We start from the raw sequence: 27,258 nt of genomic DNA on the forward strand, positions 1-27,258 counted from the left end.
GAATTACTTCCTCTGTCCCGGAATACTCGAAACGGTTTGACTTTTTGCACTATTCACATAATTCACTTTGACCCTATTTTATTTCAAGTATATGAAAACAAATGTAATTAGTATATAATATATTGTTGGCTACTTGGCTTCATCTTAACATATTAATATTTTATAAGTTTTTATAATATGTAGTTAAAGAAATTGGTGATCAAAGTCGTGCATTGACAAGCGTGTCCAGTCAAAACGTTGCGAGTATTCCGGGACGGAGGGAGTATATTAGTATATAATCTCAAAACTAGAAATAATTAGTACTCCGTATAATATTTACTTAAAGATATTATTTTTTCTAAATAGTCCTAGTCAACTTTATCTATCAAAGTCTTAAACTTCTAAATTCACCGCCTTCACTCCATCTCCTCCATTTACCCGTTATGCTGAGAAATCCTACATTTGTAGTTGCAAGTTTTTCACCTCTCAAAGTCTCAAATTGGTTTACATGGCGCTTTTTATTTATGTTACTCTATATGTATATCTCGCTACCCCTTCTCCTCTCCAATGTTATACGACTTCTGAGTTATGACTTCTCTCATCTTCAAGCTCTTGGACCACCATCTGAAACTATGAATGGATTTTGCATGTTCTGTATGGGGGAGGAAACTAGAACACCTACACCACCTCCGATTTATTTTATCTGAAAATAACTTATTTTGTCTGAAATGAACTTATTTGTGCGTGAAAATATTTGAAAAAAACTTATTTTGCTGAACTTATATATCTATCTGAACTTTATATTAAACTTAACTAACCTTATCTGAATTTATATGAACTTATTTTGTCTGAAATAAGTCGAACATAACAAAACTTAAATCCCTTATTTATAAAACAAACCAAAGTTCCTCTACACCATAAATTATAAATTAACATTTTTCGCTAACGCAACAGAAATGTAGGAAAAACTTATAAAAAAGAAAAGAAAATAGTCCAGATAAAATTGATAAGACATATACTGATATACGGAGTAATGTAGAAAAATCTCTAAATTCTTTAACAAACCCTTGTAGACTTGTAGTCTTGTAGCGTAGTGTAAGCAAACTGTCTTTTTGACTCTGAAAATCGCGCATCTCAAATCCTATTTGGCTTCCTTTTTGCCGTTTTCAACGACATCGTGCAATGCCAATTTGGACCAACCATAATCATATCTACTACAATCAAGTACGACGTATCAACCATATTGTTCTGGATTTCGGGGATCCACCTCTCCTTCCTAAAATCAAACAGCTTTCCAAACTTGTTGACATGACATAATCTTTGTTTTGTTTAAGACTTAAGTATCACTTCAATGTAACCTTTAGACAAAATTAGCCCACTGTCTTTATGCTCCATTATTAATCTGTTTATGGGATAAAAATTAAAATGGTTGTGAATTAATTAAATGATTGTGTGCGAGGCAGTGGCAATGCCTGACATTTCCTGTTAAGGGTTGAAGTTTGAAAAAAAATAAAAATTGTTAATTTTCCTGAGTTTTTTTTATAAAAAAAGGTTAATTGATCGAAAAAAGGGAAAAGATCCATAAACTATTGAGGTTTACAAAAAAATTATTGGGTACAAATGATACATAAAGAACCATAACTAAAAAAAAAAAAAAAAAAGAAAGGATAAGCAAATAACAATAACTATATATAAAAAAATAGAAATGCAACAATAACTATAAAAAATAGAAAAATAACGAACGATAACTGTAAAAAATAGAAATAGAAATAGAACAAGAAAAAATAATTTAGAAAAGAAAAGAGTTTGGTTGGGTATCAATCCCGCATCAATAGGATAATAGAGATGTAACTAGACCACTAAGCTATCTATGTCCATCAATATCATTTATGCGCGAAATTATATGTAAATTATTGGTTTTTATTTTATTTATTTTATCAGATTTACAAAATCTAGTAGGGGTCCAGTTGTACCCACTGAACCCCTTTTCAGCGCCACTATGTGAGGGTCATATACTCGTAGTCAATCGATGGTGCCGTTGTTGTATGGTGTTGTTTGGGTGGTATTTTGTCATTCAACACCCCTTTCTTCTCTCACAACGGTTTTCCTCACTTGTCATGGACCACCCTCCCCCTTTTCGGAGTTGCCCCCACCCCCACCTTCCTTTCTTGTCTCCGTCACTGGCCCCGCCCCTAATTTTAGTTGTCATCAACGCCCCTACTTTCACTTCATGTAACACCCCAATTATTATCTCTATTTTAAAAATTAAATTTCCATCTAAATAAAACCTTAACATATTATTAACGTGTATTATTGCCCGTGAAAACTTACGACTTATTCATAATTATGCAGCGGAATGAATAACCTAACCTTCAATAAATGACTAAGGAAATACTTACAACTTAAAACCATTAAAGACCGAAAAGTCAAAGTCAAAGTCAACTTTAAATGAAATCCTTACTTGACACAATACATACTAGACCTTGATTCGTGCTAATAAGTTCGAACTCTAAGTTTATTAAAAAACAATGCTCCAATATTTTATACGAGGTAAGTACTTTTTACAAATTAAACCCCGAATACGGATATTATGGTTATTCTACTTGAATACCAAAGTGCTTAAAAGTTGACTTATACGATAAAAATATTTCGTCGCTATTAAAATGTTTGGGTCTGTGTGTTAGAAAACTTAGAATAGTTGAACGAACTCAGGCTCAACCCACAACACATTAGAGTCATAGATTACATAGACCCAAGAGGCCAAGACCAATGGATCCATTTTTGGACCCAAATTCCGACAAACGGTTCGGATCTTAGAACACCGAGAAGGGGGAAATAAAATAACAGGCATCAAAAGGAACCGAAGCAGCTCCTTCTCAGTTCTCACCATCAAAGGCTGATGGGTAGTTTTACACTTTTACGCGTTCGATTTCTATGAAGAAATTACGATGGAAAATAATCCATTTCTGGATTTAATCACAGGAAGCTGCTTGGAAAGAGATACAAAAGAAGATTATGAAAATAAACTGAGGTTTAAACTCCTTTCATTTCATGCCAAAAATTACACAAATTGTAAAACAATTCCCTCTAATACCAGAATTCAACCTGTAATCCGCCTAAAACAGGTAAATTTATATCTTCTCTTCTATAACTGATACTTCGTATTTGTTATTTTTATTCTTCATTATCAAATGTTTTTTTAATTTAATATTCCGAATGTTTCAATGTTATTGTTATGATTTACTTGGTTGATTATTTACTTTGTTCATCAATTAGTTCGTTCGACTTTTGTTTTCTGGTTCATTTAATTGTTTCCGTCAAAAATTTGAGACGGTTAGTTCTTTTGGGGCGATTACTTTTTTTTTTGGGAATTGAAATTAGGGTTTGATTTTGTGTTATACGGAATATTGGGGAAGATCTACAGCGTGTTTGGAAATTTGATTTTAAAGCAAAGCAAATCACTCGTACTAATTTTCACTTGTTGATTCCATTGTTTGGATACTTTAATGAGGAAAACGAGTGAAATTAAGAAGGGTATTTAGATTTTTACTTTTTCCACAGATTTTGAAAGGAATATTATGTTTGCCGATTATAACTATAAGGATTATCAGATGTTTCCTCAATAAATTGAAGAATTTGTGCATTTCTATACTGTGTACTATTAACGGAAAACAGGCTGAATTTTTTCAGGTTAATCTTTCTCTATGGTATGCACAGCCATATTTCTGGGAATTTGGGGGCTTTTAACCTATTTAAGTGGGGAAGCCAGTCTTGATGAAAGGAAGAGAATCCTCATGGATGAAACTGAATCCTTAACTGCCAGGATGCAGGACATTCAGAGAGAAATCTCTTCCACTCAGGTTCAACGAGGCAAGAAGCGAAAACGAGATGACTGTCACTGGATGACTGAGGGTCAGAAGCTTGTCGACGAAGGGGAACGCTTGTTAAGGCAAGTTGGAAGATGGAGGTGCTTCCTCTTGGGTGCAAAGATTAGATGGGATGTTTGTAAATTGGTTAATGCTTTGAAAGTCCATGATAAAAAGGGCGATGTGCTCCTTAAACATGCCTTGTCTGATGCACGAGGCGTGTGTCGTGGCTATCATATACCGGTGGAACAATTATTTGGCCAGGTTGCTTCTGAGGCTTTCAACCATCTTAAGCTTCTGTTGGAAGATGATATAATTGGAAGGATTGCTATTCATGGAATAAGAGGAATTGGTAAGACTTTTCTGATGAAGCATATACACAACTATGCGCTAAACAGGTTTGATTATGTTTTCTGGGTCCCTTCCCCTGTTGAGTTCACCATCAAGTGTGTGCAAGATGCTGTTGCTGCTGTTGTGAAATGTGATTTTGCCTGTGATGATGACTTGTTTGTAAGGGCTAGTAAACTGTCTGGTACACTTGCCAAGCTCGGCAGTTTTGCCCTTTTCTTAGATTGTGTACCAAAAGCTGATTTTTCTCTGGAACAGGTCGGAATTCCAGTCCCTAGAGAAAGTAGTAAGTGCAAGGTGGTATTATCTACTAGCTCTACTTTAGAGTGCAAAATATTGGATTGTTTTGAAACAGTGGAAATTGAGCGTCTTCTGAAAGAAGATGCATACGAGTTGTTCATGCATAAGGCAAATATTGGGAAAGAATCTGTTTCTTCCCTTGATGGCTTTCCTAGTTTACTTGCTGATAGGTGTTGTGGAGTGCCACAAATGATTGAAAACGTAGCTAGTCGTATGTGTAGCATAGATGACCCCCGTGAATGGAAATGTGCACTGTTTGAATTCAATGGAGTCGTACCACTTAGATGAGGGTAAGATAACTTCCTCTACTTGCAAGGTTAGGTTAACTGGGAACTCGATGGAGTCGTGCAAGTTGTAGAGAAGAGGTATTTCAGTAATTCATTCGGTCAGATAAGAGGCAATTGATTCACTTGCTGTGTGCTCTTTGAGTTCCCAAGTTTCATACTCCTTTCTTACATGAGCTGCTGATTGTATCTATTAAATTCTTTATTTTTTCTTTTCTTGTTACATGCAAATAAAATGTGGCATGATTCTGATCTAAGTTTACAAGCTATTGTGTACAAGTTTTTTCGATATGTTCTGTGTCTTCTTATTACTTTGTTTTCCTTCATATGGTTCTCCCTTCTCTAGTTTTCTTGTACTTCGTATATGCTTTCTTTGTGTCATTTGATGTTATTTCATACTCCTTTCTTACATGAGCTGCTGATTGTATCTATTCAATTCTTTATGTCTTCTTTTCTTTGTTACTTGCAAAAAAAATGTGGCATTACTATGCTATTGCACAAGTGTTTTAGATATGATCAAAGTATTTTAGTCTTCTTATTACTTTCCTTTACATGGTTCTCCCTTTCTCTTGTTTTCTTGTATATGCTTTCTTTGATACATCTGATATTATTTTATGGTTCCCATGAGTCAGATTTCTAATTTTTCATGCCTTAAAAATTGAATCAAATGATGGCGGAGAGGGAGGAAAAGGAGAGACTAATTTTTTTTCTTGAAATGAAAGAAGGAAAGGGGGCAGAATTCGAGCAAAGCAAGGAACATCCAAAGAAATTTTCTTGAGACACATTGTAATTGTAAATTGTTATAGCGTAGAATTTGTGTTCAGGTATATTCTTATATTTATCAGTTTAAAGTACTTTTTATATATAAACTTCGTATGAGTTTTTGTCTTCTTCTGAGATTTGCTTCAGTATCCTTATACTTATCGAGCTCGTCTACTTCACAATATATGGTAAAGGTTTAAGACATTTTCATGTCATATCCGATTTCAGAGGCGAGAATTGCTTAATCTTTTCATCAGGTATGCATTTACATATAAGAAGAAATATCCATGACTAAATTCATAGCACACCGCAATGACTAAAAAATTAACTCTTTTGATGACTGAAAGGGTCAAGAAAGAGAGGGAGGATGGAAGAGAAATTACCCTAAAGGTAGGGAATTGAGGTTAAAATTATAAACAAATTATATTTATAAAAAAACCGTATAAACGATTAACAGATTATATTAAATAAAATCGTGCATCGCACGGGTTAAAATCTAGTAATGTATAAACATAATCCTTTAAAAAAATTTCAATTAAAAATTAGTTTATAAATATAAAAAGTTAATCCAAACATGTTAAAAGTTATAAAAAACTGAATAAAAGTATCCTAATGTATAACAATTTATTGTACAGTAGTGAGTTCAAAGAGGTGAAATTTATCAACCAAACCCCTCCTCGGCTCCTCTTTATAGAGTAAAGTAAATAGATGGATACATACATGAAAATGACCACTAACCGCATCAAATTTCCAATCTTCCGTAAAAATTGTGGTCTATAAATAGAGTTTGAGGAATCCTATATTTGTACACAAATTAGGAATAGGAAGAGAAACCGCAAAAAATGGGTAAACAACTCCATATTGTTATGTTTCCATGGATTGCTATGGGACATATGACACCATTTCTTCATCTCTCAAACAAACTTGCTGAAAGAGGTCATAAGATCACCTTCTTCCTTCCTAACAAAGCCAAACAACAATTACAACATTCTGTTCTTTACCCTTCCCTCATTACCCTCCATCCTATTACTATCCCCCATGTCCACCCTCTTCCTCTCGGTACCGAAACCGCCTCCGATATCCATCTCCACCTTACAGGCCACCTTGCCACCGCCCTCGATCTCACCCGTCCTGAGGTTGAGTCTCTTATCAAAGGCCTTACTCCAAAACCTCACTTCATCTTTTATGACTTCGCTTATTGGGTAACCGAGATCGCCACCGAGCTCGGGATCAAATCCGTTCACTACAATGTGGTTTGCGCCGCTTCGTTAGCCATCGCCTTGGTCCCGGACCGTAATGTGCCCCGTGATCGACCCCTTACCATGGAGGACAATGCCCAACCCCCACCGGGCTACCCCTCTTCGAACGTCGTCTTTCGCGGGTCGGAAGCCCGGCATATGCTCCTCTTAGGGATGGAATTTGGTAGTGGGCTCACGTTCTACGAACGTATAACTACAGCCATGAAGTTAAGTGACGCCATTGCTATTAGAACTTGCCGTGAGGTTGAAGGAAACTTCTGTGATTACATGTCAGCCCAATACAACAAGCCCGTTTTCCTTACAGGCCCGGTACTTCCAGACATCGACGACAACATCCCACTTGAAGCCCAATGGGCTGAGTGGTTGGGCCGGTTCGAGCCAGGTACGGTTCTCTTTTGTGCATTTGGGAGCCAGTTTATCCTTGAGAAAGATCAATTCCAAGAGCTAGTCCTCGGATTTGAAATGACAAAATTACCCTTCTTACTGGCATTAAAGCCACCCAGTGGGTGCGCCTCCATCGAGGAGGCGCTACCAGAAGGGTTCAAGGAGAGAGTAGGGGAGAGGGGTGTGGTGCATAGTGGTTGGGTGCAACAACCACTAATACTCGCGCACCCCTCGGTAGGTTGCTTTGTGAACCATTGTGGTTTTGGTTCGATGTGGGAGAGTCTAATGGCGGCGAGCCAAATAGTAATGGTGCCTCAGTTGGGCGATCAAATATTAAACACTAGGTTGATGGCGGAGGAGCTCAAGGTGGGTGTGGAGGTGGAGAAGGCGGAGAATGGGTGGGTGTCTAAGGAAAGTTTGTGTAACACTATCAACTTAGTGATGGATCAAGGAAGTGAAGTGGGGTGTTTGGTTAGAAAAAATCATGCTAAGTGGAGACAAATTATGGTTAACCAAGGATTTATGAGTGGTTACTTTGATACTTTTGTCAAGGATTTGGAGATGATCATGGGTACGTAAACAACCTAATACAATATAATGGTTAATCAAGGATTTATGGATTCGATCCATTTATAAAGAGTTATATTGATGCGATACTTTTGTTAAGGATTTGGAGATGATCATGGCTAAATAACTTAATTGTGGTATAATTTCTTTACATTAAGTTGATTAATAATTGTGACACCGTAAAGTTGATCGAGATCAGGTAAGTACGGCCCATACGTTGGCACATATGGTAATCAATGGAGGCACTATATTCACTATCTTTGCTCTAGAACCCGACTAGGTTTTATCTGTTGGTTTTATTTTTAGCACTATTACTGTATGTCAAAAAAAAAATTGTTAAAAATAGAAACTTCATTTTTTTTTTTTTATTGTTTTAAGTTAGCATCAAACTATCCCAAATAAGTAGTGATTCAAGGACAAGAAATGGCCAGGAAGAGGCTTCTATAATTATGTAATGTAAGTGGTTAAGATTTTATCTTTGTTTTAGTTGGTTAGTTATTGTCTTGTATATAGGGAGTTTGTTTTCTTTGCACCTATTCCGTTTTTTTTTTATTATTCTTTTTATTTAGAATGTATTTTAAGACAAAAGAAGGTAAAATATACAGAGAGACCAAAATATGGAGGAAGTAGCTTTTGTGCGGAATAACAATAAGTCTTTAACCAATATAGGAATGTTTCAATTCGTATGTTCATTTGAGTTTACTATTGTATCTAACTCCATTTCTTAATAACCACGCGCATTGCAAACATGTCAATGTACAGAGTACATTATCGGGTGCACACAAATAGACAATCATGACAAAATTATATTGAAAATTATTAAGTATACCCAAACGCACCGTGCATCCAAGGGTATTTTTACACCCGTTGGTGATCCCTATCATATTTTCTCCTCACATGTAAGAAGAAAATGTGAGATGGTGTACCCGGATGCATGTAATATGTTCTAAAACTATATAAAGATTGAACGTGTTACGGAGTACCTCATTTATGATTCATGAGACAGGAAATGTTTGTATCGAGTATTCAACATATACTCGCATCAATTTGAGTACAAAAATCACACATACAAGTATGTAATAACAAACCCCCAAATAAGGTGACAGAAAATGAGAAAATAACAGAGTTTTTTTCAGTAAAGAAAGCTCCATAAAACTCTTAACATACATCACAAATCCTTCATATGCTGACAAAATCTTCCGGATTCACAATTCACAGTAAGGCCCCTCCTCCTGTACAGCCATCACATTAATCATCAAAAATATAAACAAAGACAAATTCCAGATAAGGAATTAAATGGTGCAACACTACAATATTAATGTTAGAAAGTTTGTCTATAAACAAAAAATTGAAACTAGAATATAGGAGGTAACTAAATTGTCCTTAATATAATATTAGCTCTGCTATTTTGCTGTTGGGAATCGTGGGATTAATAGTGGCTAATTACCCTTAGGATTCCCTAATCAAATAGAACAGAATTACAGAAAACTATTCCGTTCTCCCTGAACATGCTTTTCAGAAGCTTCAGGGAACGGAAAACTAATTTTTTTTGGTTCTACTACGAGGAGTTCCCACAGCCTTCGTCGAGTGGACTAATGACTAATCTCCAGCGGAAATTTACATGGATACCTCGGTGGGCAGCATCCCTCCAAGTTGAGATTTTTTCCACACCGAAGGCTCAAACCCGAGACCTTGGTTAAGGAGCAAGAGGACCTTAACCATTTATGCCAACCTCAATTGGTTAGGAACGGAAAACTAATTAACCTTAACTAACCGTTATTTCTTCTCTTCTTTCATTAAACTACCATTCAATCTTATCCTAATGAGTACTAAACTAATCATACATTAGCTAGCCATCACGCTTCCTTTCTTCTTCTTGTGGTTGAACTAAACATTCCCACACAACTTCACCATCGAAGACTACACACAACGATTAGTTCAATTACTTGATTTTTTTTTTAACTTGGAAGTGTCTGAATGAGATCATACAGGAAATTGATGAATACTTATTAAATAGAAACCATAAAACCTTGAGTTTCCTCCTACAAACAACTAGAGTATATAAACAGCAAAAAAAATTACTTTAAGCATATACAAGCATTCATACAAGAAATAAGGAGTTGTGATGATTTTGGGAAGAAAGTGGGCAATCTATCAGCTCTATCTTCTTAAAGGCATGTTTGGTATAAATTTAGGAAAAGAAATAAATAAAAAAGGGAAATGGTAATGTTAAGGGCAATCCATCAGCTCTATCTTCTTAAGGGCATGTTTGGTATAAATTTAGGAAAAGAAATAAATAAAAAAGGGAAATGGTAATGTTAAACTATTACCATTATAAGTTGTTTAACATATAGGGTTGATGAAGGTAACAATTTTGTTACCATAGGGTTGGGAGAGGTAACAAATGGGGATAATACTAATGGTTATCCTTAGGAAAAGGATTGTGTTACCATACCTCTCATACCAAACCAAACATTAGATAATGGAAATAGTTAAGTGATTCCATTTCCATCACTTAAAAAACATTATACCAACATGCTCTTAGAAGAAACAGACTGATCAGGAAAATAATGTCATCAATAACGAAATAAACAACGAAGTGTAGAAGCGGGTTTACCTCTGGTGTTATCTTCTCAGCCATTTTTCTTATCCACTTGTTCATACTCACGTATACTGTTCCGTCTAGTTCTACAACTTCCAGCAAGTAGACTCTCTGTAGTTCCTTTATTATAGTATGACCTCGGTCGTTGATGACAGAAGAAGTCAGAATGGCACCCCTAGTACGCTTCCTGCTGATTCTTCCGTTTTGAACCCAATGCTGAATTAGGCTTTGTTTGGGCAATTGACGCCCCTCGGGCAGTTCCTTAGCAGCGTCCAAGAAACAACTCCGAACAGTATGATCCTTTATGCCATTGAAGCTGAATTTTAGCTGCTCTAGTATCTTTGCCTCATCGCCATGAATGTCCTCAACGATGCCCTTGAGCTCATTGAGGCGGTTATTCCACTCACATATGTCCTCCTTCCCTGTCATAGATCGGGCCATTACCGTGATGACAAGTGGCATACGGGCGCATTGCTTTGCCACATCAGTTGCAATCTTTTCCATCCTAAGGGAATAACTTCGGGTACAATGAGTATTCCACCCAGCTTCCTGCAAGAACAACTCCCGTGCTTCAGACTCAGGGAGAAGGTCCATTTTGATCTTGGTTGAGCAATTCATCTTGTTGCAAATATCCTCCGATGAAGCTGTAAATACAAGTGTACACCAGAAATCATCTTCAGTTTCTGTACCCCCAATTGGAATCCCTACTTCATGCATCCGAAATGGCTCCTTCACATTATCCAGAAAGAGAACAAAATGGCCAGGAGCCATATTCTTAAACTTGGCTGCAAGAAGGCCACTCCTTCTCGTCACATTCTCATCCTCAAACTTGAATTGGATAGCCTCTGCAATGCAATCCTGTAAGTTCCTGATATTAGTCAGCTGTTCTTGAGGTGCCCCCGCCCAAAACACACCCTTATATTGCTCAGGATCACCATGAACATCATTATGCAACAACTTCATAAAGTTGGTTTTTCCAGCTCCAAGGTTTCCATGTATGCCAATGATTTTAGCCTTCTTCCTTATTGAACTAAGACCTTCAACTTGAAGTCCTTTTGTTGTATTGCCAATGAGCTCCACCACAGGCAACCTCATACCGCGTGAGTAAACTTCAGAGTGAGTCAACCCTTCCATCATCAGTTGGTTGGCTTTGTTCAGTAAACCCTTCCCTTCCTCTAGCAGGTTATCTAGCTGTGGCCACACAGCTATGCGAATAAGATTCCACATATTCCTTCTCCCTTCTCCATAACACTTCAGGGTTTTATTGGCATTGTCTTTGAAATTTCTCACTAGTTCAAAGTAAGTCTCCACATAAGCCTTCGGCTTCTTGCATGGATTGCATGCCTTCTCTTTCTTCAATTGCGCAACCATGTCCCTCTCCCTGCTGTCTATCTGTTGCAGTAGGCCTGTCAGCTCAAAGCACTTGTCAGGCATCTCTTTGACGGCTTTGATGGAGTTGTATACATTTGGAATATTCTCCACAATCATATCCATTTGAAGTGCACAGTATCAGAGCACACCGTACTATTCAGAAAAATAAGTGATGGAATCAATACAAGTAAATGACAAATGCCACCAAAACTGACGGACACACATTGCAAAAAACCAGACTCTATGAAGGTAAACCAATAGGAATTTAGTCATTTACCAACAACAGCCAATTTTGAAGCAAGGGGGAATTCAAACTACCCAGGTAAGGAAAACCAGATTCTACTTCGGGATTTATTTTGGCAAAAATTAGAAACTCAAAAGGCATTAACTTATTCTGGGGTCAATAACATTGAATTATTTATTTAATGCTAAATGGATATGGAAAAGCAGTGCACACACGGATGTAACGCATCATCATATGAATACATACTTGGGAGTTGGAGAATCTGAACTGCCTTTTCACACTCAGTGCCAAGTCCAAGCCTTACCCGTCGCAACAATCGAAGAGCGAACAGGAAACACTGCCAAGATCAGCATGAAATCAGAGAAAAATGTTAGTAACATAAGCATGACATCTTTCTATTATCCCAGAAAAGAAAAAAAGTGTGACGAAAAGTAATATTTCAGTCACACTGATGAATAAGGTAAGGCAGCAAGTTTCATCAGATCAATTCAGACTTAAATGATAGTTGAAACATGGGATGTTAGAAGACTAACAGTCTTTATACAACATGTAAATCATTTTGTAAGGGAATACATGTCAGAGAAATTTATGGATCAAGAAAAACAGGCGCAAAATTAATAAATTATCAATCTATTGGTATTACTTCCATAGTTCCATGTAATTTGGAAAGTAGTAGCAGTAGAGTATTTAGGATTAAAGATATGATACCTAACTACCCATAGTTACCACTTACCACAACTCATTTCCTTTTATAGAAACTCCCAGCAATAGCATGACAGGGGAGAGTTCAAATCTATACTCCCTTACTATATGCTACCTCCGTCTCTGAAAGTTGTTAACAAGTTTGTTTTATTCTGTTTTGGGCACACCTTCTTTACTATATTACCGCTCTTACCTCAAAACACATGTTTCCACTTTCTCTCTCTTGCTTTATCCCCCTTTTTCTTATACCGGCCCACCTTCTTACACATTCTCTTATTTTATCCTTTTTTCTTACGCCCATTCACCACACCAACACTCACAGTCCTTTGTCTTAATATCTGTGTTGATAGTAAATGTTACTCCTTCCGTTCCTAAATAAGTGTCACATTTCCATTTTTGGCGTTCCCTTATAAGTGTCACATTTCTATTTTTGAACATGTACTTTTCCCACTTTTCCATACACTTTTCACACTTTTTCATACACTTTTCTATAAATCATAATTACTTTTACTTACACATTCTACACTTTTCCACTTTTCAATCCCCACATACACTTTTATTTGTACTTTATTCAATTAAACAATTATCTACTTTATCCTTTCCCAAAAAAAACATTCTCAATCATTAACTCTTACACACTTTACAATTTTATTAATTACCTTGCCCGAGCCCAAATGTGACACTTATTTAGGAACGGAGGGAGTAACATGTAGAAACGAAGGTAGTAATTGCCAACAGAAAATTTGAGAAAAATACAACTAATGGGATAATGAACTTAGTTGATATTCCTACATGCCAAAGAGAAAAAGTTGTAACATTGTGAACTCACGAATCAAGTTCATGCCTGGGGAATTAATAATGCTTCATCCCAGTGTTAGATGCTTTGTACACCGAATTATGAGCAGATTTCTGTTAACAAACTTCAGTTGGGACAATTGAGATTGATAACAGACATCTTTTATTCAAAGTTTATGATTAAATTGAGAGATTAAATTAAAGACAGCGGTCACCATGTCAAACTACGAATAAGAAAGACATCATCTACGCTAGTTACGCTCTTGAGGTCCGGTTGGGGATGAAGGTGACAGCTTATTAGATTGTGGATTGCAACATGTTCGATGCAGATTTTCATGAACTTAGGCTCCTTCAAGAAATGGGAAAAAGAAAGAGAAAAGGGATCGGACTAGAGGAAGTTACACTGAGCCGTTCAAAACACCTATATCAACCTTCTTTAGGTCCCTCAATGCATAACAAACCGCAGTATCTAAAATTTATTTACGACATCAACCAGATAATTTTGCAATTTAAACAACGATGAATTGATGATTGTTAAATGGCAGAAAACGTTAGAATTATGAGACTGTTTAGCTGCTGTGTTTTAATCAATCAAATACAGGCTACCAGAAAGAGATATGGGATCAGTCTCATGAAAGAAGGGAGGGGGGTCGGATGTAGCTGGAACATATATACAGAAATCACAATGAATGAAATTTCTAAAATAGCACAGTAGGGACACTACTGCTTTGTATCCTAAGCATGTACACTCCCTTTATTTTTTATTTTTTTAAAAAAACTTGGAAACTACAAATGAAAGTTTATGGGAGGTACTGTGGGAAAATCATCTGATTAACAAATTCATATTCCTTACTACAGTATGTGGTAAATAGGGGGTATGCATGTAAAGAAGGAAGCTTTACTTTAAGAAGAATTACTTAAAATCTTGTTTTGTATGACTAATATTTAAACAAAAAAACAAATGGTGTTCAATGTAGCCATTCCTACGTCTCCAGCTTATATACTACGGAGTATGAAGCTATGACCACTCTCGGTACCCTGAACCTAGCAATGAAGTTTACATTGGATGTGTTCTCTTGTACATGTAAGTTCAAGATAAGCCAGGTTCCAACTTCTTAAATTCCTAATTCCTTCAAAAACCCATTGCTCAGGCGAGTACAATGTATAAATGAATGAGTAAAACCATATAGAAATAGAAGCTAAGCCTAAAAGTACAATATATCAAGAATACCTAATATGGTTAATTTGAAGATACATAACAACAATACAGGTACAGGAAGGACCATTACTCGACCAAACTCTCGTACCAATAACCCCAAAAAATGTGAATGAACTAACTCATGGGCTACCCGGTTTAGCAATTCCGAATTCTTCTTACAAAAACTACACTAGAGTCTCGAAACTGGGAGCAATAAGTAAGGATAGACAGGAGGCCAGATACCAGGAATTCACCAAATGAAGCTTTTTAATACTAGTACTTTTGATATTTTTAACTTAAAAGAATACAATCAAGGAACTTATATCTTTTCAGCCCTACTGATCTTTGAGTCTTTTCTACGCTTTGTCAAAAAGTCCTCCAAATAAAGCTACCATTTTCCAATATAAGTGAGTTTCATTGCTTCAAATAGGAAGCTCCATTTATTTATTATCTTTCTTCATCAGATCAAACTGGAAGGGAAATAAAATCCTACTTCCCCCAATTAATCTCTACTGTACTATCTCCTAAAATAATTGGGGTTTTCAATTGAAATTGAGCAGATCTAGTGGAAAAAACTCAACTGCAGTCAAATATTAGTGAGAAAAATTAAAACCCAGAAGAAATCGGCATATTTGATTAGCAAATGATAAATGGAACATAAGAAGTTCATACTAAACAAAAGAAAAGCAAGGATCTTGGAAAAATTAACAAACAAAAACAAAAGCCAGGAAACAAACAACAAAATCAAACAGACAAATTATACTAAAAATTGAACATTTAAGGAAAATAGACTTACATAATTGGGCAATATGTGCAAATCTGTTGAAGCACACAGGAGTCAAATGTCTAGTTTTAGCCATTTTTTTTCTTTTCCACGAGCTAATATGGTCAAAGAAGAGAAATTTCAGAGAAATGTAGTGACCTTCTCTTCAGAAGTCTTTCTTCCGAGAATATTGTAAGGACTTTAAACGAAAAAAAATTCTCGAGCAAAAACGAGAGTAGGATATGAGGAACATTACCAAAAAAAAAAAAATGAAAGGATGAGGATGAGGAAAATTACATTAGCAGATGAGTAAAAGTGAAAATATTAAGCGAAGTGTAATGATAATCAAATATTTCCCGAGTGTTAATAATAACACTAATCGCCACGTGATTTTGTAATTTTTAATAAAAGTATGATAAGTTTGTCAAAAATAATTGAACATTTTCCTTTCACTGGGTGAATTAATATATAATTAACTAAAATAAAAATTAGTCTCGTTAATTGAGTTATTGTTTTTTATTGCATTTAATATTATAACATAACACAACAAGAAAGAGCTTATATTAACAAAATATGACTTCCTTCGTTTCTTAATGTTCTACGCTTATGCAATATTTAAGCACTAATGTATCCAGTTTTGTATTTGAAAAAAAATTAAAAAAAGTTGATATTCTGAAAATACATACCGAGATCAATCTAACAAGATCTTACATGATAATGTTTCATACTTTGAACACATAATTTAAGGCGTAAAGAATTTTAAGGAACGGATGTAATAATAGTTTTGTACATCAACGACTAATCCAACCTAGATAGCTAATGAAATCATCAAAACTCAAAAGGGGTAAATAGAAAATTAAACTAGCAAGGGGTATATAAAATATATAATACAACACCTTTGGACCCCCAACAAAAAAAGTTTTGAACCAAAACCTATCATTCGAAGCTAGCGCTTGAGACATACTTGTAACTAAGAAGAGGGAGTAACCAGATACACCAAATCAGGAGGAATTATATTCCAATCTCATATACGTTTTGATAAAAATATATCAGGTGAATAAGTTCAAAAATGGTACTCAAGGCTAAGCTCTGATACCATGCTAGATTTAAGAAATAAAGAAAGGATACAAAAGCTCAAAAATGGTACTCAGAAGTTCAAAAATGGTGTTCATTTCTCAAATATGGTATTCAAAAAATTTCAAAATGATTATGCAATTACCATTATGCCCTCAGATATGTGTTTGGAGACACATATTTGATATGAGCCTCTCCGCTCTCCCAAATCAGTTGCATGACAATTTTTGCGCAATCAAAAACCTTAAAGTGTTCCTTATGACCAACAATCATGGAGAGAAACATGGCTAGTGAGCTGATGGGCTTCCAGATATGTAGACAGGCCACTATTCAATCCTTAGCTATGTCATTGATGAATGTAGCAAGTTCATGGTGTGGATTACTACCTGCAGGCTGCAGTGTCTACGTATTACGTAAAAAACAACTTTTTTTAATGAAATATTAATGCAAATATCTGGGCTATTATTCAAGCATCGCAGAGACCCATATTTTAATTTTAAAATAAAAATATTAACTCTAAACCCTAAGTCGTAATTAACATGCATGTAAAATAAAAATATTAACTCTAAACCCTAAGTCGTAATTAACATGCATGTAAAGTTTACTAAATTGAGAAAAAAGCTAAATAATTAACAAAAGGTTTTGTGCGCACAGGGTGTACAATAAATTTATTGTACACCAAGATATATAACTTTTATATTTATAAAAATAAAAAGTTGATAGATAAACATTTTAAAGGGTTAAATGATTAATTTATACATTATTAGTGATTTTGAAGAAATAATTTTTATTCAAATGAAAAAAAAATCATCATTAAAAAATAGATAATTTTTACATAAATAAATGTAATTTTTAAGCATTTTTAGTCAACTTTTACTCCGATGTACTTGTAAATAAGAATTTCTGAATAATCAAACAGCAGTACGTGTGTTAAATTAGAGTGTGACCAACTGGTTTTATCACCTACTACTATATCGGCTAATCGGCTATCACTATATGAGTATATGGCCGGCTTTGTTTCCAACTGCTCTCTTAATTCTTCATGTATTACGTTCTCTATATTTCTAAAAGATTGTCTGATACACTATAAATACATGTCCATATTATTCATTTATTTCATTATTTGGTATGGGTTCTCACTTCTCCGTTTAGACAGAGTTATATAGGTAAAAGATAAATCTATCTATCCACTTGCTTTGGATAAAAACATCTTTAGGAACAAAGGAGTATTCCATTTGACATTGTTCTCTAATTTTTTCACCTTAGAAAATACAATAATACTACTCCGATCCGTACTTTGCAATTCACCAAGTTAATTTTGACACATGTCTTGTTCTCATCACCTGGATCTGATATGAATTTTATAGTTTATGGTGTAGTTTGAATGTTTTCCAGTGAATATTTTTTACTTTTCCTAATCTGATCTAATTAGTAATACGAATATGTGAAGAAAACAAAACCACGTGGAAAATGGAAACACCTCTCATTTTTTATTTTTTTTAAAACAGAAAGATACAATAAAAGTTAGGATAGTCTTCTCTCAAGACTATATCCTAACTTATCTAAAGTTAAAAAATAAGAAAATTTACTATCTATATATGGGTCAACTTCTTGATGCGTTTGTATGCGATGACCTAATGCGGCAACATAATGGAAACACCTCTCATTAGTCATTACCTAAAGTTTGGATGTTAGGGAGTTAAAGAAGGAGTGCCTTAAAATACTCCGTAATTAGATGAATGTGCACCGTTGCTTCTCCGTAGTAACCATTTCGCAATTCCCACTTTCGTCTCATATTTATATTTTTGTGCAAGACTCGTACGTTGACTGCAATGGGTATACACTATCTCACTATCATGGCGTCAACACCAACCAATATTTTGAATAATTCAATGGCGTGATTGAGGCCACATTCTTCGTATGTCAATTCAATCTGAACTTCCCTGGAAATTTCGTATGGAAAAACTTTTCAGAAAGGAACTGGAAATACTAATTTCTTCTTTGAATAATAACCATAAGCGTTATAATCAGGCCCGGTCCTGATAATTTGGGGGCCCAGGGCGAAACATAAGTAAAGAGCCCCTTATGTACAGTAAACTTTTAATGTATAAAGATTTTTTATACTTTAAAAAATAGATTGTATAACATTTGGGTGGTTGGGCCTTGAATATATTATTTTTCCTTTCTAAATAATACGCAAAAAAATCATTAAAAGAAAGAGGAAGTGGTTAACAAAGAGAAACACAGACGGCCAAACTAAAACAATACTCCATAATTATTTTTTCTAGGTTGTTTGTATCCGGAATATAAAATACTGTTACAAAAATTCAATAAAACATAGAATTATAGAAATAAGGCATGTAAATTAATTGAAAAACATGTTAAAAATAGGTTAAAATTTCAATCGGCAAGATTCGAACCTGGATTCCCCCCACTTCATCCACGCTACAATCTTCACCCACTTAACCAATTGAGCCACTGCTACTTTTAATTACTATTGCAATTTTTATTGTAATTATATTAACACAAACTGGTAATTTTGGGGCCCTCCCCAACAGGGGGCCCAGGGCGGCCGCCCCTCGTTTCACCCCTCAGGGCCGGGGCTGGTTATAATTACACTAATCCGAATACTTTTAAAAAGAGTGAGTTGGATTTATTAAAATAAGATGGAAGTGGGGTATTGGGTGAATTATTTATTACTCTGTATCGTAAAAAGATATGCGAGTAAGTGTGATGACAAAAAAAAAAAAAAAATTAATTTAATTAAAAGTGGGGACCAAAACATGTCAAAAAAAAAAAAAAAAAGTGTATCTATTTTTAAAATATAGAAGGAGTAGTAAATAGCCCTAATAGAAATGAATTTATATTTATATTTGTGAAGAAAGTCATGCTCGTACAAAAATATCTCTAATAATACTAAATTATTAATTGACTCAGAGTGTCTCATTCTCTTATATTTTCATTATCATCCGTTACTACTTGGATGTGACACAAGGTAAGAAATGAGATAATACGGAGGAGACATGCTACATCGCTGGTGGACAACGACAAAAAGAGTCCATACCCAGGGTAAAATGGTATTTTTGCTACATGAGTTGAAAAGTCAAACAAATTACTAAATATCGGTAATATGACAGTAATTGATACAACAATGACAGTATTTAAATACAACAATGACAGTATTTATGTAAACGATGATAATACTTATATAACACTTGTATACATATTTTTATCTATTCATTTAATATGCAACACTTTTATCCATTCATTTAAGTGATCCCTTTACTTTTTCTATTTCATTACACTTGTATACATAATTTCCTTTTTTTGGATGATTGTGACAGTATTTTAATACAACAATGACAGTATATATATAACAATGACAATACTTATATAACCGATGACAGTATATAACAAGTTAGCAACACTATTTAAGTGTGGGCCATCTTTTCAACTTTTTTTTTTTTTTTTTAAGGGTGGGTATGGATTTTTTTTGTCGCTGGTGGACAGCGATGTAGCCAACCTCTAATACGGAGTATGATGAAAGATATAAGTTTGAGCATAAAAAGTCTTACACGCATATAATAAATTTATTGCATGTCAGGAAAACTACTTCCTAAATTTTTGTAACTTTTAACTAATTTTTTGTAACTTTTATATTATAAAAAAAAATTGATAGATAAACATGTGTTAAATGATTAATTTTTTACATTATTAACAAATTTGAAAAAATATTTTTTATTAAAATGAAAATTTTTATCACTAAAAAAAAAATACTGGAGTAGATGTCTTTTACAAAGAGTAATTTTTAAGCATTTTAAAACAACTTTTACTCCAACTTATAATATTAAGTCTGAAATGGGTTGTATAATTATTAACATAGATTCCATAATTTTACTCTTTTTACCAAAAATTGCACTTAAGTTCATTTTCATTTCAATAGTTTTGTTACCGGCTATCTTACGGATGTTTGTGTGACAAAGACTTTATTCTCATCACTTAATTTGGTCTGATATGATAAGATCTGATCTGAAAGATGTATATGACTGCTTTTTGATTTTTTGTCCTTACGGATGTTTGTAAAACCAAGACTTTGTTCTCCTCATTTTTTGTCTAATATGATCTGATCTGAAAGTTATATAAGTGCTTTTTTTATTTTTGTCTTTTCTAATTTGATATAATTTTTTTTCTGATCTGATCTAATTTTTCTGAACAATTTCGCATTCATACAGACGTACTCCCTCCGTATTTATTTAAAGGATGCACTTGACTTTTCCGGCCGTATTTATTTAAGAGATACACTTGCCATTTTTAGTAACTTATCAACCCCACCATCTAATTAAATAATACTCCCTCCATTCCTAAATAAGTGTCCAGTTCCCATAAATAGAGTTCCCTTATAAGTGTCCAGTTTTCATTTTTGGACATACATCTTTCTCACTTTTCTATACACTTTTCTCACTTTTTCACACACTTTTCCCATTTTTCTATAAATCATTATTACTTTTTATTACACATTCTACACTCTTCATACTTTTCAATCACCACATCCACTTTTATTTATACTTTATCGATAAACAATTATCTACTTTTTCCTTTCCCAAAAAAAAATATTCTCAATCATTACCTCTTACACACAATTCAGTTTTATTAATCACGCGTAAATGTCCAAAGTGGACACTTATTTAGGAACGAAGGGAGTACATCTAATTTACCCTATGACCTACCATCCTATTAAACAAATAATTTCATAAACCCACCCCACCTCCCACCCCACCAAAATGACATGGTCCCACTTGTTTACTTATTAAAATATCACCCAATCCCACTTATTTTATTATTATATTTTATTTAATTTTTTTCTTAATACCCGTGCTCGACTAAGTGTATCCGTTAAATAAATACAAAGAGAGTAGTTAACAGGTTCACATTTTTTAAAGTCTAGTCCGTTGGGCGATAGTAGACTTTTTTTGGGTTTAAATTAGTACCCAGTTTTCTTAAATATGAGGAGCCTAGACATTTTAAGGAGTTAACAAAAATGGAGAGCACTTTTCTTCACTGATACAGAGTAGCTCATATTCGTCAGTTATGGCGCATCAGGTTCGAATTTTTCTTCCTAATTATTTGTGCAGGCTGTAGATATCATCTTATTCTTTCAAATTGCTTAATTTAATTTAATTATTAAGGCCATGTTCTTGAGATTACAATAATTTCTTATGAGTTACTGTTCTTAATTTCTAAATTTCTTCATTGAGATAATTAAAAACAGCAAAATTAAGCAAGAATCATAACAATACAGTTACTGAGTACATATTAATACTGTAATAAATAAATAGTAATTGTTTTTGTTTTTGTTTCCGTAGATCCAGATTCCAATCAAGATGATTTCGATTATTGCTAATTTGTTTGGGATAGGAAGGTATCACCGCGGTGTACCGTGTGATGGAGGAACTCTTGATAATCATCAATCTGAATTGAGTAGTGTTCTTATACAACCTCAAAATAAACGAAGAAAAGTTGAGGAATTTCTTTGGTTTAATACTGAGTATGTTGATAGAATTATTGGTTGGTTAAAGGATAGTGAGATTGATACTATTGGTGTTTATGGGATGGGTGGAGTTGGGAAGACCACCCTCGCAACTCAGCTCCAAACTCGGCTATTGAATCATGTTGTTGCCTGGGTTTCTGTGGGGGTGGATTTTACTGTATATAAGTTGCAACAAGATATTGCCGGGTCATTCGGGCTTGATCTTCAAGGGGATAGGGATGCGATTAGAAGAGCAGCTATGATTAGTGAGTTTTTGTGTCGTAATCATAACTGTGTACTCTTCCTTGATGATTTATGGGGTGATTTCCGTAGAGAAGATGTTGGAATTCCCAGAAAATGTAAGTTGATTGTCATTTCTCGGTTGCTGGATGTGTGTCGTAAGCTTCGTTGCAAGAAGGTAGTTAAGGTTGAGCCACTTCAAGAGGAAGAGAGTTGGCAGTTGTTTAACCGTAGCATAGGGTATGGTGTTTTGAATTCTGTAGATGTGTGTCGTATTAGGAAGCTCGTGTATGATAAGTGTGTAGGTCTCCCTCTTGCTATCACTAGTTTAGCAACCAGTTTGAGGAAGATGGTTGATGATGATAATCCTTCTAGTTGGAGGGAAGTTCTCGAGAATTTTGATCTTCTATCTGCGAAACAACCTCACTTGGAAGATACATTTAGTCAGTTGAGGTTGTCATACGAAAGGTTGAACAACAAACTCCAGCGTTGTTTCCTGTATTCTGCATTATTCCCCAAAGGCTATGCCATCAGGAAAGAAGAGCTGATTCGTGTTTGGATTGGAATGGAGCTGATAGATGACGTGCCATCATTGCAGGCACGGTATAACATGGGCCATTCTATATTGAATAAACTTGTTGACTCTTGTTTGCTGGAAACATATGATAATGATAACATAATCAAGATCAATGATCTTGTTAGGCATATGGCTCTTTCCATTGCCGGAGATAGTTACATGGTAGAAGCTGGAATACCTACAAATTTTGAGTTCCGGGAAAATCTCCGTGTTGTTTCCTTGGTGAATTCTTCAATACCATCGATCCCATCAGGTGCTTCCCTTATTAAGTGTCATTGTCTCTCTACTTTACTTCTGCAACACAACTCCCTTGAGTTTATCCCAGAGTCTTTTTTCTTGCACATGCGTGGCCTTCGAGTTTTGAATCTATCTGATACGAACTTAATTAGACTGCCGAGTTCCATTGATGCCCTTGAAGAGCTTCGAGTCTTGGATCTTAGTTTCTGTCAAAACTTGAAGCAAGTGACATCATTGTCAAAGCTTCTGAAATTACAGTTTCTAAACCTCTCTCAGACTGGAATTGGTCCAGCTCCTCGTTCTCTTGAAAACTTAAAAAGTCTCACAGAACTCAACCTCTCATCTATTCCCGAACCACAAAAAATTCCTAGTGGTGTGTTGCCAGCCTTATTCAGACTCAAAAGATTAGCATGCTATGTTGTAGAAGCTGCTATTCATGAGCTGCAGAATGTGAATTCATTAGAAGTTCTTGATGCCAGATTCTTAAACCTTTGTGACCTGAGCAGTTATGTAAGGTCTCAGCATTGGTGCATATTAGAGAGCTATCATCTACAGGTTGGTTTTGAGGTGAGATCTGAGCAACCATACAACAGAAGAGTATCACTCTCCGGATGTTCTTTGACTGGTCAAGAGGGAGACTACGTTGTGCTTCCAAGTAACATCCAGGAGTTGTATGTTGATAATTGCAGAGACTTTCGTTGCCTATCTGATGTCTTGCTTCCTGTTGCATATCGTCATAGAAACTGCCAGAACGGTGCAAGTGTAGACAGTTGCAACGGAGAGCAAGCTGAAGTTTTTGCAGGGCTTGAAATGTGCATTATCAGTAGATGCCAGGATGTTAAGACACTATTTGCACCAAGTTGGGTGGAGGAGAATCTCCAATCCCTTGAATTATTACAAGTTGAAAATTGTAGACAAGTGAAGGAGATAATTGCAGAGGAAGTTGTGGAATGTGGTCATTCTGAAGGAAAGGATGCTGTCATTAGCCTACCCCAACTTACGCGGCTAGTTCTGACTCTGTTGCCTCAAGTGCATAGTGTCTATAAAGGTCTGCTAGTTTGTTCTTCACTTCTGTGGTGTACTTTTATGGACTGTCCAAAACTGAAGCGCCTTCCGTTCTCCAACATGGATCGTCTAGAATGGATTGAAGGTCAAGAAAAATGGTGGGACTTGTTGGAATGGGATGAACCGGAATCCAAAGCTTCGCTCAGACCCTTGTTTAGATGCAAGTCTGTGGATGGTGATCGATAACTGACTTGACCATCTTGCTGTGCTGGAGCTTGCTAGCTAGCTGTTTCAGAGTCCGAGATAAAACTTGTGTTAAATGGTTCGCCTGCTTCCCTTCTCTTCCCCCAACCCCAACCCCAACCCCAACCTCACCCTCACCCTTGCATTTCTTTTTTCAAATATACTTAGAAAAATAAAGAACAGGTAGAAGCCCATGGTTGGCTTCCCAAATGTCAATCCTTCCTATTTCCTAAGATCAATTGTAGAGATGGATAACATCATCAAATATCGTATTAATCTTGTATTAATCTTGATAACGGATTCATATATGTTTTTATATAATAAAGAATGATTATAATTGAGGCGAAAATAGAAATTTACGCTGTACGTAGTACTACATTGCAACCCAAAAATTCACGCCACAAATTTTCGTTACTATTTACATTATTAATTCAGTTTAATGTCATAAAGGATATTATTGCATACTCTGTATAAGCTTCAATCATTGTTTATTAAACCACATATTACTTCATTTGTGTTTACTATTTATATGGACAAAGTTTTTAAATTTTGACCATATATGATAGTTAGATAATAGAAAAGGTTATTATCTTATTGGATCAACATTGGATCCGTTTCAATAAATAAAAATTTCAACTAGTTCGTATCACTTTTTTCTATCAGGGCCAACACTCGTAGCGGGAAAAATAATCTAGCGTGTTTGGAGGACTTTTGGAAAGATATGGATTGGAATGAAGTTCATTTTATTTCAATTTCAATGTTTGGTTATGTCAGTTTTCATGTTTCAACATGAAATACTTTCTGAGAAAACTCAGTAGTTTGAGAGAGAAAAGAAGATGATTTCTGTATTATTGAATCATTGAATAATATTACAGCAATCTGAGCTATATATACAACAGATTGTATGATGTGTTTCAACCAATAGGAAGAGAGCTAAGAACTAACAACCAATCATATTCAACCTACTGTACACCTAAGCATTCTAAGCTCATTATTACAAGTTGAATCAAGTAACTAACTCTCTAACAAACTCCCGTGAATCTAGGGAAGTTGGTTGAGTATGCTGTTGAGTATATCTGCTTCTAGAATCATCCATAATACGCATTGCACTGCTGGCTGCATGGTCATGCAGTGTGTGAACTGTGGTGAGCTTTGTACTGCTTGCTGCATGTTCATGTAAGGCATGACTTGAGCTAGGATCAGCAGGTTGTAAACCAACACCCCCCCCTCAAACTAGGGATGGGATACACATTGATCATACCTAGTTTGGATGACAAATTCTTATGCTGAGAACTAGGTAGAATCTTTGTAAAAATATCAGCTAATTGATGCTGAGTAGGCAAATAACTTAGTGTAATCAGTCCCTCAAGTACTTTGTCCCTAGTGAAATGGCAATCCACTTCTATATGCTTGGTGCGCTCATGAAATATGGGGTTTTTGGCAATGTGAATTGCTGATTGATTATCACAATGAAGTTGAACTGGTTGCAAAGCAGTGACACCCAATTCTTCTAAAAGTCTAACCACCCAAGTGACTTCACTGGCTGCTTGAGACATTGCTCTGTATTCTGCTTCTGAAGAGCTTTTTGAAATGGTAGATTGTTTCTTTGATTTCCAGCTAATAGGAGAGTTGCCTAGAAGCAGAATATAACCTGTTACTGATCTTCTGGTGGTAGGACAAGCAGCCCAATCTGAATCAGAGTAAGCCTGTAGGGTCAACTGATCAGTAGCTTTGAGCAAAATGCCTTGCCCTGCAGTGTGAGAGACATATCTGAGGGTGTGAGTGAGAGCTTCTATGTGCTGAACATTGGGAGAATGCATGAATTGAGAGAGAGATTGAACAGCAAAAGCAATATCAGGCCTTGTGTGAGTGAGGAAATTCAATTTTCCCACAAAACATCTGTAAAGTTCTGGATTGTGATAAGGTTCACCTTCAGAGGAGAGTTTAAAATTAAGAGGAAAGGGAGTTACAGCAGGCTTGGAGAGATCTAGTTCACAATCCTGTAGAAGTTCCTTAGTGTACTTTCTTTGTGTGAGAATATACCCTTCACTGGTGTGACTGACTTCTATACCAAGAAAGTAATTCAAGACCCCCAAGTCCTTAATGCTGAAAGTGTTATGAAGATGAGCTTTTAAAGCATTGATTTTGACTTCATTGGAACCTGTGATGATAATATCATCCACATAAACAGCTACAATAGTGAGATCTTGAGAGTCCTTGTTCAGAAACAAGGAATAATCATTCTTAGATTGAGTGAACCCTTGTGATTTCAGTTCATCAAGTAACCTAGCAAACCACTATCTGGAAGCTTGCTTGAGTCCATACAAAGATTTAGTGAGCTTGCAAACATGACCAGGTGGTGCATGAACTCCCTCTGGAACCTTCATGTAAACCTCTTCATCAAGATTACCATGGAGAAAAGCATTGTTGATGTCAAGTTGGAACAATTTCCAGTTTTTGCTAGCTGCTAAGGAAATGATACATCTAATGGTTGACATTTTGACCACAGGGGAGAAAGTCTCAGTGTAATCAATGCCATATTTCTGTGTGAATCCTTTTGCAACTAGTCTTGCTTTGTACCTCTCTATGGAACCATCAGCAAGCTTTTTGATTCTATAAACCCACTTGCATCCAATGGTTTTCTTCCCTTTTGGTAAAACCACAAAATCCCATGTCTTGTTCTGTTGCAAAGCAGTAATTTCTTTGTCCATAGCCTCTATCTAGTTGGCATTGGAAATGGCTTCTTTGTAAGATGTAGGTTCAACAGATTCCATATGAGCAACAATGAGAAGCTTATGCTGGTCTGGTAAACTGTCAAAGGCAACCAGATTACACCAATGTCTAGGTGGATTATTGCAAACATAATCTTTCAAATGAGAAGGAGGTTTGGAAGTTCTGGTAGATTTTCTAGGTAAGATAGGAATATTGAGA

General features: G+C 35.4%; 4 protein-coding genes across 5 annotated transcripts; 3 read left to right on the forward strand and 1 right to left on the reverse strand.

The window, feature by feature from the left end:
• Positions 1-2,832: 2,832 nt before the first annotated feature.
• LOC110785555 (probable disease resistance protein At1g52660) lies at positions 2,833-5,674 on the forward strand. Of its 2 annotated transcripts, none has more exons than XM_021990012.2 (2): positions 2,833-3,104; positions 3,655-5,674. In XM_021990012.2, exon 2 carries the CDS (start codon positions 3,684-3,686, stop codon positions 4,779-4,781), a length of 1,098 nt encoding a protein of 365 aa, XP_021845704.1. In that variant the 5' UTR covers positions 2,833-3,104; positions 3,655-3,683; the 3' UTR covers positions 4,782-5,674. The 2 variants fall into 2 exon arrangements, with proteins under 2 accessions (XP_021845704.1, XP_021845703.1); XM_021990011.2 differs by having other exon boundaries at positions 2,834-3,104; positions 3,670-5,674.
• Positions 5,675-6,234: 560 nt separating this feature from the next.
• LOC110785630 (UDP-glycosyltransferase 79B6-like) lies at positions 6,235-8,243 on the forward strand. The gene has a single exon (XM_021990119.2). The coding sequence runs from the start codon at positions 6,382-6,384 to the stop codon at positions 7,759-7,761; it is 1,380 nt and encodes a 459-aa protein (XP_021845811.2). The 5' UTR covers positions 6,235-6,381; the 3' UTR covers positions 7,762-8,243.
• A 476-nt stretch (positions 8,244-8,719) lies between these two features.
• On the reverse strand, positions 8,720-15,730 carry LOC110785556 (putative disease resistance protein At1g63350). Its single transcript, XM_021990013.2, has 4 exons — positions 15,458-15,730; positions 12,213-12,303; positions 10,367-11,875; positions 8,720-8,981 (listed from the first exon to the last, which is right to left on the reverse strand). Exons 3-4 carry the CDS (start codon positions 11,843-11,845, stop codon positions 8,955-8,957), a joined length of 1,506 nt encoding a protein of 501 aa, XP_021845705.1. The 5' UTR covers positions 11,846-11,875; positions 12,213-12,303; positions 15,458-15,730; the 3' UTR covers positions 8,720-8,954.
• A 5,713-nt stretch (positions 15,731-21,443) lies between these two features.
• Positions 21,444-24,664, forward strand: LOC110785557 (probable disease resistance protein At4g27220). The gene is made up of 2 exons (XM_021990014.2): positions 21,444-21,598; positions 21,862-24,664. The coding sequence occupies exons 1-2, from the start codon at positions 21,587-21,589 to the stop codon at positions 24,328-24,330; spliced, it is 2,481 nt and encodes an 826-aa protein (XP_021845706.2). The 5' UTR covers positions 21,444-21,586; the 3' UTR covers positions 24,331-24,664.
• The last annotated feature ends 2,594 nt before the right edge of the window (positions 24,665-27,258 follow it).

This window comes from Spinacia oleracea, chromosome 1, assembly GCF_020520425.1.
Source record: "Spinacia oleracea cultivar Varoflay chromosome 1, BTI_SOV_V1, whole genome shotgun sequence".
Classification (NCBI taxonomy): Eukaryota; Viridiplantae; Streptophyta; class Magnoliopsida; order Caryophyllales; family Amaranthaceae; genus Spinacia; species Spinacia oleracea.

Bases quoted from the DNA above. Each gene is read 5' to 3' on its own strand.
- LOC110785555 (XM_021990012.2), top strand. From the start codon at position 3,684: ATGGTATGCACAGCCATATTTCTGGGAATTTGGGGGCTTTTAACCTAT.
- LOC110785630 (XM_021990119.2), top strand. From the start codon at position 6,382: ATGGGTAAACAACTCCATATTGTTATGTTTCCATGGATTGCTATGGGA.
- LOC110785556 (XM_021990013.2), bottom strand. From the start codon at position 11,845: ATGGATATGATTGTGGAGAATATTCCAAATGTATACAACTCCATCAAA. The intron at 8,982-10,366 runs GTAAACCCGCTT...ATGGCTGTACAG, and splicing joins CTGAGAAGATAACACCAGAG to GAGGAGGGGCCTTACTGTGA.